This window comes from Schistocerca gregaria, chromosome 1 (assembly GCF_023897955.1).
Source record: "Schistocerca gregaria isolate iqSchGreg1 chromosome 1, iqSchGreg1.2, whole genome shotgun sequence".
In the NCBI taxonomy this organism is placed as follows: domain Eukaryota; kingdom Metazoa; phylum Arthropoda; class Insecta; order Orthoptera; family Acrididae; genus Schistocerca; species Schistocerca gregaria.
The window spans coordinates 304,039,028-304,055,521 of NC_064920.1; the positions used below are offsets into that span (position 1 = coordinate 304,039,028).

Genomic DNA, 16,494 nt, shown 5'->3' on the forward strand with positions numbered 1-16,494 from the left:
AAGTTGCCTGAGTCATCGGTATATAAATAACGAGACAGTTTGTTTCTTCATAGAATTTAAAAGACATGAGGATTTATAAAACAGATGGGCTTACTGACAGGCAAAGACATGAGTGGGAATCTTTATTCTGAGAATATAGTAATGTGTTTAGTAAAATACCAGGGGGACTTAAAGACTACCAGTGTACTTTACAGTTACAACCACATCAACCATTTTTGAACCATGAGCGGTACCTATAGCCAAACAAGCTACTACCAAAAAGAAGTTACAGAAAATAGAAGTGTGTGACATTAATGGGAGAACGGTTAGTTCATATAAAACTGCTTCACAAAGAGGTGGAGGAGTGAGTTTACTTTTGGATTCAAGACAATTGAATCAAATTTTGTGTAGAGAAACAGTTCACTGTGAGAACAATGGCACATAAAGAAATAATCAGATTATGTCAAGCTTAGGGATAATGGAATGTAGTTGGGTTAAGTCAGGTGATGCTGAGAGAATTAGATTAGGAAATGAGACACTTAAAGTAGCAAAGGAGTTTTGCTATTTCGGGAGCAAAATAACTGATGATGGTCGAAGCAGAGAGGATATAAAATGTAGACTGGCAATGGCAAGGAAAGCGTTTCTGAAGAAGAGAAATTTGTTAACATCGAGTATAGATTTAAATGTCAGGAAGTCATTTCTGAAAGTATTTGAATGGAGTGTAGCCATGTATGGAAGTGAAACATGGACGATAAATAGTTTGGACAAGAAGGGAATAGAAGCTTTCAAAATGTGGTGCTACAGAAGAATGCTGAAGATTACATGGGTAGATCACATAACTAATGAGGAAGTATTGAATAGGATTGGGGAGAAGAGAAGTTTGTGGCACAACTTGACCAGAAGAAGGGATCAGTTGGTAGGACATGTTCTGAGGCATCAAGGGATCACCAATTTAGTGTTGGAGGGCAGTGTAGAGGGTAAAAATCGTAGAGGGAGACCAAGAGATGACTACACTAAGCAGATTCAGAAGGATGTGGGTTGCAGTGGGTACTGCGAGATGAAGCAGCTTGCACAGGATAGAGTAGCATGGAGAGCTGCATCAAACCAGTCTCAGGACTGGAGACCACAACAACAACAACAACAACAGATTTAACATCAGGATTTCATTACATTTTCTTATCAGAAGAACCCAGGAAGTATACTGCTTTCACTTACAGTGTATGATGTTACCAATACTGTACAGTATCTTTTGGTTTAAATTTATATGTAGCAGACCTTTTAGAGCATTAGATCATGTACTTGGCCAGGAACTTATATCTAAATTAACAGCTTATGTAGATGACATTTTAGTAATTGAGGAAGATTGGGGTGAACACACTGAGATTTTGGGACAAGTGATGAAAAACTTAGGCAAGGAGGAATGACATTAAAATTAGATAAATGTAAATTTGAATTATCTGAATTAAAATTTTTAGGACTCATTCCCCTCATGAACCATGGACCTTGCTGTTGGTGGGGAGGCTTGCATCCCTCAGCAATACAGATAGCTGTACCGTAGGTGCAACCACAATGGAGAGGTATCTGTTGAGAGGCCAGACAAACATGTGGTTCCTGAAGAGGAGCAGCAGCCTTTTCAGTAGTTGCAGGGGCAACAGTCTGAATGATTGACTGATCTGGCTTTGTAACACTAACCAAAATGGCCTTGCTGTGCTGGTACTGGGAACGGCTAAAAACAAGGGGAAACTACAGCCGTAATTTTTCCCGAGGGCATGCAGCTTTACTGTATGGTTAAATAATGATGGTGTCCTCTTGGGTAAAATATTCCAGAGATAAAATAGTCCCCAATTTGGATCTCCGGGGGAGGAGACAAGGGGGGGGGGGGGGGGTTGTTATTAGGAGAAAGAAAACTGGCGTTCTACGGATCGGAGCATGGAATGTCAGATCCCTTAATTGGGCAGGTAGGTCAGAAAATTTAAAAATGGAAATGGATAGGTTCAAGTTAGATATAGTTGGAATTAGTGAAGTTCGGTGGCAAGAGGAACAAGACTTTTGGTCGGGTGAATACAGGGTTATAAATACAAAATCAAATAGGGGTAATGCAGGAGTAGGTTTAATAATGAATAAAAAAATAGGAGTTCGGGTAAGCTACTACAAACAACATAGTGAACACATTATTGTGGCCAAGACAGTCACAAAGCCTGTGCCTACGACAGTAGTACAAGTCTATATGCCAACTAGCTCTGCAGATGACGAAGAGATTGGTGAAATGTATGATGAGATAAAAGAAATTATTCATATATTGAAGGGAGACAAAAATTTAATAGTCATGGGTGACTGGAACTCAATAGTAGGAAAAGGAAGAGAAGGAATCATAGCTAAAACTTGGTTCAAGAATCATAAAAGAAGACTGTATACATGGAAGAAGCCTGGAGATACTGGAAGGTCTCAGATAGATTATATAATTTGTAAGACAGAGATTCAGGAACCAGGTTTTAAATTGTAAGACATTTCTAGGGGCAGATGTGGACTCTGACCACAATTTATTGATTATGAACTGTAGATTAAAACTCAAGAAACTGCAAAAGGTGGGAATTTGAGGAGATGGGACCTGGATAAACTGAGTGAACCAGAGGTTGTAGAGAGCTTCAGGGAGAGCATTAGGGAATGACTGACAAGAATGGGGGAAAGAAATACAGTAGCAGAAGAATGGATAGCTTTGACAGACAAAATAGTGAAGGTAGTAGAGGATCAAGTAGGTAAAAAGATGAGAGCTAATAGAAATCCTTGGGTAACAGAAGAGATATTGACGTTAATTGTTGAAAGAAGAAAACATAAAAATGCAGTAAATGAAGCAGGCAAAAAGGAATACAAACGTCTCAAAAATGAGATCGACAGGAAGTGCAAAAATGGCTAAGCAGGGCCAGCTAGAGAACAAATGTAAGGATGTAGAGGCGCATATCACTTGGGGTAAGACAGATACTGCCTACAAGAAAATTAAAGAGACCTTTGGGGAAACGAGAACTACTTGCATGAATATCAAGAGCTCAGATGGAAACCCAGTTCTATGCAAAGAAGGGAAAACAGAAAGGTCGAAGGAGTATATAGGGGGTCTATACAAGGGCGATGTACTTGATGACAATATTATAGAAATGGAAGAAAATGCAAATGAAGATGAAATAGGAGATGCAATACTGTGTGAAGATTTTGACAGAGCACTGAAAGAACGAAGTCGACACAAGGCACCGGGAGTAGACAACATTCCAGTAGAACTTCTGACAGCCTTGGGAGAGCCAGGCCTAACAAAAGTCTACCATCTAGTGAGCTAGATGTATGAGATAGGCAAAATACCCTCAGACTTCAAGAAGAATATAATAATTCCAAAACAAGGAAAGCAGGTGTTGACAGATGTGAAAATTACCGAACTATCAGTTTAATAAGCCATGGCTGCAAAATACTAACACAAATTCTTTACAGACGAATGGAAAAACTGGTAGAAGCTGACCTTGGGGAAGATCAGTTTGGATTCTGTAGAAATGTTGGAACACGTGGGCAATACTGACTCTACGACTTGTCTTAGAAAATAGATTAAGGAAAGGCAAATCGACATTTCTATCATTTGTAGACTTAGAGAAAGCTTTTGACAATGTTGACTGGAATACTCTCTTTCAAATTCTAAAGGTGGCAGGGGTAAAATACAGGGATCGAAAGGCTATTTACAATTTGTACAGAAACCAGACTGCAGTTATAAGAGTTGAGGGGCACGAAAGGGAAGCAGTGGTTGGGAAGGGAGTGAGACAAGGTTGTAGCCTCTCCCTGATGTTATTCAATCTGTATATTGAGCAAGCAGTAAAGGGAACAAAAGAAAAATTCAGAGTAGGAACAAAAATCCATAGAGAAGAAAAAAAACTTTGAGGTTCGCCGATGACATTGTAATTCTGTCAGAGACAGGAAAGGACCTGGAAGTGAAGCTGAACAGCATGGACAGTGTCTTGAAAGGAGGAGATAAGATGAACATTAACAAAAGCAAAACAAGGATAATGGAATGTAGTTGAATTAAGTTGGGTGATGCTGAGGGAATTAGATTAGGAAATGAGACACTTAGAGTAGTAGAGGAGTTTTGCTATTTGGGGAGCAAAATAACTGATGATGGTCGAAGTAGAGAGGATATAAAATGTAGACTGGCAATGGCAAGGAAAATGTTTCTGAAGAAGAGAAATTTGTTAACATTGAATATAGATTTTAAGTGTCAGGAAGTCTTTTCTGAAAGTATTTGTATTGAGTGTAGCCATGTATGGAAGTGAAACATGGGCGATAAATAGTTTGGACAAGAAGAGAATGGAAGCTTTCGAAATGTGGTGCTACAGTAGAATGCTGTAGATTAGATGGGGCCGGTTGGGGTGGCTGAGCGGTTCTAGGTGCTACAGTCTGGAACCGCGTGACCGCTATGGTCACTGGTTTGAATCCTGCCTCGGGCATGGATATGTGTGATGTCCTTAGGTTAGTTAGGTTTAAGTAGTTCTAAGTTCTAGGCGACTGATGACCTCAGAAGTTAAGTCCCATAGTGCTCAGAGCCATTTGAACCATTTTTTTTATTAGTTGGGTAGATCACATAACTAATGATGAGGTATTGAATAGAATTGGAGAGAAGAGAAATTTGTTGCACAACTTGATTAGAAGAAGGGATCGGTTGGTAGGGCATATTCTGAGGCATCAAGGGATCACCAATTTAGTATTGGAGGGCAGCATGGAGGGTAAAAATCATAGAGGGAGACCAGGAGATGAATGCACTAAACAGATTCAGAAGGATGTATGTTGCAGTAGGTACTGGGAGATGAAGAAGCTTGCACAGGATAGAGTGGCATGGAGAGCTGCATCAAACCAGTCTCTGGACTGAAGACCACAACAACAACAACAGGACTTACTATTACTAAAGAAGGAATTTTGGCAGATCCAGAGTAAATCAAAGCTATTTCTAATTTTCCAGCTCCACATAATAGAAAGCAATTGAAATTGTTTTACTTAGTTTTTACAGATAATTCTTAATTGATCAAAGTTTAAATGCACCTGGTCCAACAAATGTACTTACAAAGAACACTGGGTGTGGAGTAAAGAATTTCAAAAGCGTTTTCAGGACGTGCGAATGTCAGCTGGAGTTGGGCACTGAAATAATTAAATGGCAAAAGTTGAAAATTAGTGTCAGACTGGGACTCGAACCTGGATTTCCCACTTCACACGAGCCATTGCCTTAACTGCTTTGGTTATCCAAGTGTGACTTCTGTCCAACCCAGGTACTTATCTAATTGCACACTACAGAGCAGCAGCCCATCTCTATTTACCTCATTGGGTAACAGTGTTTCCTGTATTTCTGCAAGAGGTTCAGACCCTACTCCACATTCATACTGAGGATATCATAGCAGTCAAATTTACATATATACTTTATTTATATATTCTGTCAGTCATGTCTGAGATAGTGGTCATGTCTGCATGACAAATGTCTGTATGAATGTGTGTGTGTGTGTTTTCTTTTCTCTTCTGAAGAGGGCTTTGGCCAAAAGCTCAATTTATAACAGTCGTTTTGTTGCACCTGTTTGCAACTAAACTTTGCAGTAAGTACCAACCTATTCTTTTCATAATATAGCTGACATTCTAACATGGACTTTCCAATGTTCAAGGAAATTTAATTCATCCATGAAGGATGTGGCTTACAAAACTTTGACCAATTCTTGGATTCTATTTATCAGCATGGGAGTCTTACCAAGTAGGATTAACAGAAGAGACATAGGAGATCAAAAAAAGAGTGGCATGTTTTGTCATATGATTGTTTACTTAGTGGGAAAGTGTTACAGAATTGCTCAACCAACTCCAGTGGCATAAGCTACAAGAGAGGCTTTGTGCATCATGGAGAGGTTTACTGTTGAAATTTTGAGAGCTTACATTTCAAGAAAACAGACAACATATCATTTTCTTCTGCATAGTTCTTGTGAAACGATCATGACATGAAAATAAGAGAAATTAGATGTCACGTGGAGCTTTACTAACAATCATTTTTCCCATATGCCTTTCATAAATGGAACAGGAAAGGAGGAGAAAGTCAGTTGTTCCAGAAGTATCCCCTACATACACCATAAGATTTCTTGCAGAGTATAGATGTCAATGTAGATGTAGTAAAATTAAGACTACAGTTATAAAACTTTTAAACACAGATTGAGATAAATTTGAAGAACTTTGTGCTATGATTTGAATTCAGCTCTCAGTGGAGTCCATGTGGTTTATATTATTAGAAAATTTGACACCAAATTTCATTTTTCTTCTCGCTCCCTCTAAATAACTAGAGTTAAAAATTTTCTACACTCTTATTTGTAGAGAGTATGAAAAACCTATAAGTTTGGAGTATGAGAAAGTATTGTTTCTGGGAAAGTGTGTGACTCTTACAGTTATTAAATTCTGTTATACTCAGTCTTTAATATAACTGAAAAACAAAAGGAAAAAAGATTATTTTGCTTAAAATTACCCTTACCCATGATGTATTTCACCTGCTGTTCAGACAACAGTTGAGCTCTTCGTAATTCACGAGTCTCTCTTTTCTGCATCACTCGAAGTAACACAAGGGCAGCCATGAAGTCTGATGGTACTAAATCTGTGTTGCGCAGCAATGCACTAAATAAACCTGCAAGCAGAGAAAGACAGAGTAACTTGAAGGAAAGTGTACTAGATAATAAATAACTTAGGTCATTTGAAATGTTCAGTATTTTGTGTTCATCTCTTTAAGTATTTATTATTTCCATTCAGAAATGATAAAATGATATTAACTCAAACTCTGGATGAGAGAAGTGATATCTGGTAGAATAAACAGTGCAAGGAAAATAACACTATTCTTTTAGGAACTCATACTGCATCATACACTGCTGACCATTTAAACTGCAGTGATGGGAAGGATGATAAATAATAAAATCTTAAAACTTCCTGGTAGATCAAAAATCTGTACTGGAATAAGACTTTAACTTCACAGCAGTTCTCATGTGAAACTTCTGGGTGTAGCATTCCAGGAAGAAATGATATTGTGAAGACATGGCTTAGCTACAGCCTGGGGGATGTTTGCAGAATAAATTTTCGGTCTGTTCCTCTGTTGGTAGACTACTTGGCCATGAAAGGCAAAGGTCCTGAGTTCAAGAATCAGTCTGGCACAAAGTTTTGATATGACAGGAAGTTTCACATCAGTGCACACTCCCCTGCACAGCAATAATTCAGTCTGGAAACATCCTCTGGCTGTTGCGAAGCCATGTCTCCACAACATCTTTGTTTCCAGAAGTGCTATACTCTGTTCATTGTAAGAACAAACCTGATGTAAGGAAACACAAATGCAATGATTCATCAGAAGCTGTAGCACATGTACACTGGTTTTGTTACACTCTTGGAAGTATGTCCTACTTACGTATTACTAAGTTACCTTACATAAAACTTAAAGATAATCACATGTATTAACAGCCATCAACATTTTTAATCATGTTTTAGCTATGTAGTTTTATTTCAAAAATCGTGTACAGCTGCAGTCTCTGTACGGTTGTGCTCTGACTGTCACAGTATGGAAATGGCTGATGTGACTTCCTGCTTCATAGTGAAACAAGCATGTGGAACACACTTAAAAAGTGACAATAAATAGGTTGTTCTTAATGATTTCCATAAATTTACAGAAAAAATGGGTTTTGAAGTTTTCCGAGGGACTATATTTGAAACAGTTGATATTAAATTACATGTTGGATGTATAGCAGAATCGGTAGCACAGTAGACTTATAATCTGGTGCAGTTCATGAATTAATGGTTCAAATCTCATTTTGTTCTGTCTTTGTTTTTCGTACAATTTGAAATACCTACATCTCATAATTGTAAAATTTGCTGTCATTTGTGTGAATAATGCCAAGATGGTATACTCAGTGATAAAACAAAACAGTAGGTTTTTACCAGAAATATTAACCCTTAGACAATGTGTCTAATAGTGCATTTTAAATATGACAGTATGCCATCTTAGGCACTGTATAACATTAAAACACTTGATAATGGCACTTTAAAGCCGAAATCGTCATTGTGTAAATGTAACACTGCAAATAAAAAACAGTCTAATGGTGGTACTGACTTTAAAGTTATCATTTAAAGCCAGTTTTTGAAACTTTGTTAATAGACTCTCTTGGGATAATTAACGTCTGTCTTCAAGAGTTTTCCAGTTCAGTTCCTTCAGTATCTCTGCGACACCCTGCCACGGAGCAGACAAATTTGTGACCATTCATGGTGCCATACTCTGTATAGAGTAAGTATCCCTTGTTAGTCCTATTTGGTATGGCTCCACATACTTGAGCAAATATTCTGGAACTGGTCACACGAGTGATTTTTAAGCAATCTCCTTTGTAGAATGATTGCACCTCCCCAGTATTCTATCAACAAAGTCATTTCATTCCACATCCCAACAAAATGTTACACTCAGGTATTTGTATGATATGGCTGATTCCAACAGTGACTCATCTATATACTACATTTTTTCATTTGTTGAACATTTAAAGCAAGTTGCCAATCTTTGCACCACTTTTAAATCTTATCAAGATCTGACTGAATATTTATAGAGCTTCTTCCAGACAGTACTTCATCATAGATAACTGCATCATCTGCAAAAAGTCTCATGTTGCTATAAATATTTTCTGCAAGGCCACTGATATACAACATCAATGGCAAGAGTCCCACACACTTTGCTGGGGCACACTCAAAGTTACTTCTACATCTGACAATGGCTTTCCATCCAAGATAACATTCTGCATCCTCCCTACCAAAAAGTCCTCAAGCCAGTCACAAATTTCATTCGATACCCCCACATAATCGTACTTTGACAATAACCGTAGGTGTGGCACAGAAGCAAATGCTTTTCAGAAACCAAGAAATCTGTTACCATACTTCAGATCCCTAGCCTCAGTGAAATCCCTATTTTAAATTTTCGAGCAGTTCAGACTTAAGAGAGGAAATTGCAGAATTGAGGAAAATGTTTAAACCCCCCAAAATATGAGCAAAAACACATGTAATTGGCATATATGATTAAAAATCACAATCCTCTCCAATACTTCATATAAAATCTGTCTAAGTGAAGGATATTAAATGTACAATGCAATGTTTATACAATAATTTGTGACAATATTTTAGGTTACTGTGGTGAGGGGAGATGTGAGAGAACTTCATCAGTTCTTACAAAAATCACAGATGTGTAACAGCAAATTATAAAAAAATTGAAATTGGTATCTGGGTAAAACATAATTGAGCTATTTTCTGACATGCCACAACCAGAAATTATACATTTAAACACATGTTTTTTGATAAATCATCCTTTGTGCTCACCCCTAAAACTACAAAAATTGATGAACATGTTGATTAAACCAAATACATCATAGCAGCTAAATGGTTAAAACATAAGCATAAATACGAGCATCTTCTTAGTGTCATACTTTGCCACCATTACCATTATTGTTTAATGCTTTTCTTATGAGCCACACTTCATATGCTCACCACCATTAAAATGTTATTTTAGGCTTGATGAGAGAAACAGAGAGATGGAAAAATGAGTTTACTTCCCCAATTGACGTTACAATTATTAAAAGTCAGCTCAGTAAATTTCTGTACACTGCGGAAAATGTAAATTTGAAAGAAAGCTCAGGTGTTACAGTTTCACTTCATGTCCTCTATTGTTGCTGCCAATCTTTACAATCTACAGTGTGTGGTGTGTGTGGTGCAAAATATATAAATGAGTAGTGTAAGTAGTTGTTGTCCGTATCATGTCAGATTTAAACACGAAAGTCTTTAAAATGGGCTATTGCAAAACCTTTGCTCTATTTCCATGTGAAATCTTTGTCAGAGCACATCATTTGCATGAAAAGTATATTTTCAACACTTCGCAAAATGCTTTCACCCCTACCAGCACTCCCTTCACTGAGGGACCACTCCCCCTCTTCACACATCCAGTAGATGTGCTCATATTACTTACATTAGTGTGGTTTGGTGGCCGTGCTGGCTATTGGGTGACATCAGAAGTCATCAGCCAATAACAGTTCTCTAGTCAGAAATGGGCAATGTTTCCTCGATTATGAATGAGCATATTCTTCAAGACTCAGCATTTGAATTTAAAAGGTTGACAACTGATATTGTTGCTAAATACAGTACATCAGAAACACATGCAAAAGATGAGACTGAGTTATAACTGGCACAAGAAAAGGTGGTAGCTGGGCCCCTTAGTCACATATTGGCTTGGTCAAAACACTTTGCATGAAATCTCTTGTTTTTCCATTACCATTTCAATCTAACAGTATCATAATTGTACAGAGAAACTAAACCTTGCAAGTTGTGTCAGCAACACCAATTGTGAATTCCATCAGCATTTCCTCTCTCACATCTCCCCTCACCTCAGTAGCCTAAAATATCCCCTTAACTCTGCCACCACACATGGTATAAACCATCTGTCTTTTGTGGCACTTAAAGCTCATTCATTCACATCAAATGTCAATAGGAAGAAAATGGGATGAAGTCAAGTGAGACATCAAGTAAGAATTTAGAATCGAGGTAAATCTTACTAAGGAATAAATGTAAAACCAGGGAAATTTTGGTATTTATCTTATGGGTTTTTCACAGGGGCTATGAATTTATGGTGTAGAATCACCAAAGATGTAAAATTGGAGAATGTAAAATTGAAATTCCACTGTAATTACTCTCTTTTTTATTTCACTTTTTGTACCTGCTGCTCAAGCTGAAAAACGCTGTGCAGACTTGGCAGCTTTTTATTCATTCTGCTCTAGGGAAGTTACACTTTGTGTTGTGCCAGAATCAGACTAATGGAAGAGAGAACTGAACTAATAAAATGATGCCTTGGCCTACCATCTGCCAGAAAAGAAAGTCTTTAGAAATAATAAACTTTTACAGGTGACTATTCCATAGACTGCTCACATCCAGATGCCTCTAACGAGTGCCCTGACTGGGAAAAGTACAAAGGGAGAGCATACTATGCAGTGGATGATGGTTTTTGAAGAAATTAAAGAGTGATTATGGAATGCTGTGACTGTGGTCCATCCCTCACTTATGGCACATTTGCCTATTAGAGACAACACAAGCAAGACTGCAATAGGTATGGTTTTGCAACAGAGAACTGAGAGTTCCCAACAACCCATGCAGTTTTTTTTCCTCTAAGCTGATGGAGACTGTACAGCTATGTTTGGCTTATGGCCATGAATTGCTAGCATTATATGAGACTGTGAAATACTTTAAAGAGGACACTGAGGACCTCCTGTCCTCTCATACTCTTTACTGAGCATCACCGATTAGTCCATGTGATATGTAATCTGAATTAGGGCCCTTCCCCCCATTGCTTCAGACACTTGGACTATGTTGCACAATTTACTACTAAAATCCAGCACAGAGATGGAGCAAACTGCGTGGTAGCACATTACTTGATTTGAATTCATGCCCTTAGTGCACTGATCAACTTTGGAAAATTAGCAATTAGGTGGAAACAATATGGACAGTTACAGGCATTCTTAGAAGATACCAGCACGGGTTTGTAGTTGCAACATGTTGAGATTCCTAACTCTAGCATGCACTTATGGTGTGATACTTTGTAGGGCAGGCATTTACCAGAATTAAATGGTTTCTAATAAATTTTGTCTGGCATAAAAAAGAATTACAATGATGGTGGAAGCCATTCCCTTAAAAGACATGACAACAGATTCTATGGTACTGTCTTATATCAATATGTGCAGTGCTCTTTTGGGTACCTGATGTCAATCACGTCTGACGAGGGGCAATAGTTTGAATCACAACTCTTTGCAGAACTGTGTGTTTTGTATGGAGAACAATACTTCCTCACAAATGTCTACTACCATCAAAGTAATACATTGGTCAGACATTGACACCATACCCTGATGGTCACTGATGTGTCACAATTCACTGTGAACCAAAACATTGCTGTGGATTCTACTGGGAATCCGGACAGCTTACCAAGATGATCTGAAATTTTCTCTCACTAATATATTGTATGGTAAATGTCTGATGATCCCTGCAGACTTTGCCATATATTCCTGCCAGTGGCATCCTCAGAGTTACTGACATTGGTAAACAAGGTCGGACACCATATAACTCACATCCACACACCACTTTCTCAAGTTCACTGTGCATACCAAGTTTTCATGCATAAGGCATTAAGTTATTGCACCCATATGATGTTTTGAGACAACACTATGAATTCCACACTCCAACAACCTTATTCTGGTCCTCATAAACTACTCTGATGCAGAGAACAAATGATTCCCATCCTACTTCACTGTAAACCATAAACAATCTCCATCTAGCTCCTAAACCTTTCTTGGGTGCTGGGGGTCAGGAAGAGGACAACCTACCATACCTAACAGAAGATCCTTCATACACTTTCATTACAACTGTTGTGGATCTTCAGTCCTAGAATCTTACACTCACACAGGAATTTGACTCCTGGCAACTGTTCTCCAAGTATTGCTGACAGTGATCCACCCTGCTCTCGCTGCAGTAGGCCCTTCCACCCTCCCACCTTTCTGCAAGATACATTCAGGAGTAGAGTATGCCTCCTATCCTACCTGTACTCAACATTGAGGGGTAAGTTGTTGACATCAACCTACGAGATCCAAGAACAATGTATGAGTTTATGTCTTTAAATATTCTATTGTCTATGTTCTTCTGCCTCATTATTGTCTTGCTGCTTAATGTGTTATTGAAGTGTGTTTCTTTTATTCTGTATTGATTCATGTGAATAAAGCAGTACAGTTTGTGGAAACAGTATCTGCCTATTATTCTGCATACACACCACTACGAGGCTCCCACAGACTTTTCACAACTCCATAAATAATGCATGGTTCCATCCATGTACAAGGCAAATAATTAAATCAAGAAGACTGTCTCACATGAGTACACAACAATGTATGGCAACATGACTGTTTCCCATCTGATGGGAGGCACAATTGTGAACATAGACCAATGAAATGGAAATGCTCTCCAGAGGTGTGGCAAGGTAGTGTAGTAAGTGGGCAGGTAGCACATAACAAAGCAGAAATAAACTAAGCACATTATGTACATTCATGTGGATTAATACATAACAGCTGTGAAAGCCAACAGCTGCTCATAGTACATATCATCTTAGGTAAACTGCAGAACTCTACATACAGCAATATTACAACAAAACTCACTGAATGGGAAGCAATGAAAATCTATCTGTAAGTAGAGAATGATTGTATCTTAAAAATAGCAAAGGAAATTGTTAATATTATTACAGCCTGACTTCTGTAACTCTTCAAAGTTGACACTTGCCACAAAAAGCTCCAAAACAGCATGCTTTTCCTTAAATATCAAAGGAAATTGACGGAGATCTGAAATGTGAAATAATTTGGGTGAAGGTCATGGTTAAAGCAGGGTCAAACGTAGTAATTGGATGTCTCTACATGCCCCCTGGCTCAGCAACTATTGTGGCAGAGCATCTGAAGGAAAATTTGGAAAATATTTCGAGTAGATTTCCCAACCATGTTATAGTTCTGGGGGGAGATTTTAATTTACCAGATATAGTCTGGGAGACTCGAACATTTATAACGGGTGGCAAGAACAAAGAATCCAGTGAATTTTTTCCTTTTTAAGTGCATTGTCTGAAAACTACCTTGAGCAGTTAAACAGAGAACCAACTTGTGACGATAACATTACACCTTCTGGTGACTAACAGACCCGAACTATTTGCAACAGTTAACGCAGAACAGGGAATCAGCGATCATAGAATGGTTACTGCATCGATGATTTCAGCTATAAATAGAAATATTTAAAAAAGTAGGAAGATTTTTCTGTTTAGCAAAAGTGAAAAAAGCAGGTTTCAGAGTACTTGATGGCTCAACAAAAAAGTTTTATCTCGAGTACAGATAGTGTTGAGGATCAATGGACAAAGTTCAAAACCATCGTACAATATGCATTAGATGAGTATGTGCCAAGCAAGACTGTAAGAGATGGATAAGAGCCACCATGGTACAACAACTGAGTTAGAAAACTGCTAAGGAAGCCAAGGGAACTTCACAGCAAACATAAACATAGCCAAAGCCTTGCAGACAAACAAAAATTAGATGAAGCGAAATGTAGTGTGAGGAGGGCTATGCGAGAGGCGTTCAATGAATTCGAAAGTAAAGTTCTATGTACTCACTTGGGAGAAAATCCTAAGAAATTTTGGTCTTATGTCAAAGTGGTAGCTGGATCAAAGCTAAATGTCCAGATGCTCTGTGACCAAAATCGCACTGAAACAGAAGATGACAGACTAAAGGCCGAAATACTAAATGCCTTTTTCCAAAGCTATTTCACAGAGGAAGAATGCACTGTAGTTCCTTCTCTAGATTGCTTCACAGATGGCAAAATGGTAGGCATCAAAATAGATGACAGAGCAATAGAAAAACAATTAAAATTGCTCAAAAGAGGAAAGGCCACTGGACCTGATGGGATACCAGTTCAATTTTACACAGGGTACGTGAAGGAACTTTCCTCCCCTCTTGCAGCAGTCACCATAGGTCTCTAGAAGAGTGTAGCTTTCCAAAAGATTGGAAAAGGGCACAGGTCATCACCATTTTCAAGAAGGGATGTCGAACAGATGTACGGAACTATAGACCTATATCTCTAACATCGATCAGTTGTAGAATTTTGGAACACGTATTATGTCTGAGTATAATGACTTTTCTGGAGATTAGAAATCTACTCTGTAGGAATCAGCAGGGGTTTCTAAAAAGATGATCGTGTGAAACTCAGCTTGCGCTATTTATCCACGAGACTCGGAGGGCCATACACACGGGTTCCCAGGTAGATGCCATGTTTCTTGACTTTCTCAAGGCATTTGATACAGTTCCTCACAGTTGTTTAATGAACAAAGTAAGAGCATATGGACTATCAGACCAATTGTGTGATTGGATGGAAGAGTTCCTAGATAACAGAACACAGCATGTCAGTTGTTATTCACAATATATATAAATGACCTTGTGGATAACATCGGACGTTCGCTGAGGCTTTTTGTGGATGATGCTGTAGTATATCAAGAGGTTGTAACAATGGAAAATTGTACTGAAATACAGGAGAATCTGCAATGAACTGACACATGGTGCAGGGAATGGCAATTGAATCTCAATGTAGACAAGTGTAAAGTGCTCTGAATACATAGAAAGAAAGATCCTTTATCATTTAGCTACAGTACAGCAGGCGGCAATTTGAAGCACTTAATTCCATAAATTATCTGGGAGTAGGCACTAGTAGTGATTTAAAATGGAATGATCATATAAAATTAATTGTTGGTAAAGCAGATGCCAGACTGAGATTCATTGGAAGAATCCTAAGGAAATGCAGTCTGAAGACAAAGAAAGTGTGTTACAGTACACTTGTTCACCCACTGCTTGAATACTGCTCACCGGTGTGGGATCAGTACCAGATAGAGTTGATAGAAGAGAGAGAGAAGATCCAACGGAGAGCAGCACACTTCATTACAGGATCATTTAGTAATAGCGAAAGCATTATGGAAAATGATAGATAAACTCCAGTGGAAGACTCTGCAAGAGAGACGCTCAGTAGCTCGGTACGGGCTTTTGTTGAAGTTTCAAGAACTTACCTTCACCGAGGAGTCAAGCAGTATATAGCTCCATCCTACATATATCTTGCAAAGAGACCATGAGGATAAAATAAGAGAGATTAGAGCCCACGCAGAGGCAAACCAACAAGCTTTCTTTCCACGAACAGTATGAGACCGAAATAGAAGGGAGAATCGATAGAGGTACTCAAGGTACCCTCCGCCACACACTGTCAGGTGGCTTGCGGAGTATAGATGTAGATGTAGATGAAATATTACTATTGTGTCCCCTGCCCCTCCCCCCCTTTCCAACTAAAATGTAATACACAGACACCAATTAAAAGTAGAATTCTGCCAAGAATATCAGCTGAAAGTCAGGGGAAAATCATTATCAAATGAATAATTTGTTTCATGTTTCACTGAAGTGATGATAACTTGCCTACCCAAGTATGTAGTATACTTTATGCTAACATGATAACTGTTGCATTCTGCCTATGTATTGTAGCAATTTTAATAGTCAGAAGATTCTGTAGTCTTGGACAAGTATTTCAAGTCCTATGAAGGAACCATTTTTCAACGCTCATTTTCTGTACTGCTGCAGACTTTAGAATGGGGTTAAACATTAACAAAAACCATATACAATGTAATAATACACTATTATATCTAAAAACTTTCATGGTAATTGAGAATGGCCACAAAAGCATTCAAATGTAAGTGATAGGATATGTGCTCAGACATTCTGATTTGAGTCATTTGGCAAAAAGGTTACTCCTTTTGTAATTTTAGTGACTACAATGAATGTGAGTGTGTATCTGAGGAACTTGACACAGACAAAATGTGTGCATGCATAATCATTCAGATCCTTCTGTTAATGTGTAAACTGTAATGGATGATGA

At 38.3% G+C, this 16,494-nt stretch overlaps 1 protein-coding gene across 8 annotated transcripts in view; it reads right to left on the minus strand.

Annotated features, from left to right (window-relative positions):
- LOC126342556 (diacylglycerol lipase-beta-like) overlaps positions 1 to 16,494 on the minus strand; it is an 822,641-nt gene that overhangs the window by 82,455 nt on the left and 723,692 nt on the right. For all 8 annotated transcript variants that reach the window (XM_050001868.1, XM_050001865.1, XM_050001866.1 and 5 more), the window contains one exon: positions 6,497 to 6,646. In XM_050001868.1, coding sequence (XP_049857825.1) covers positions 6,497 to 6,646 — 150 coding nt within the window. The remainder of the gene's footprint in view (positions 1 to 6,496; positions 6,647 to 16,494) is intronic.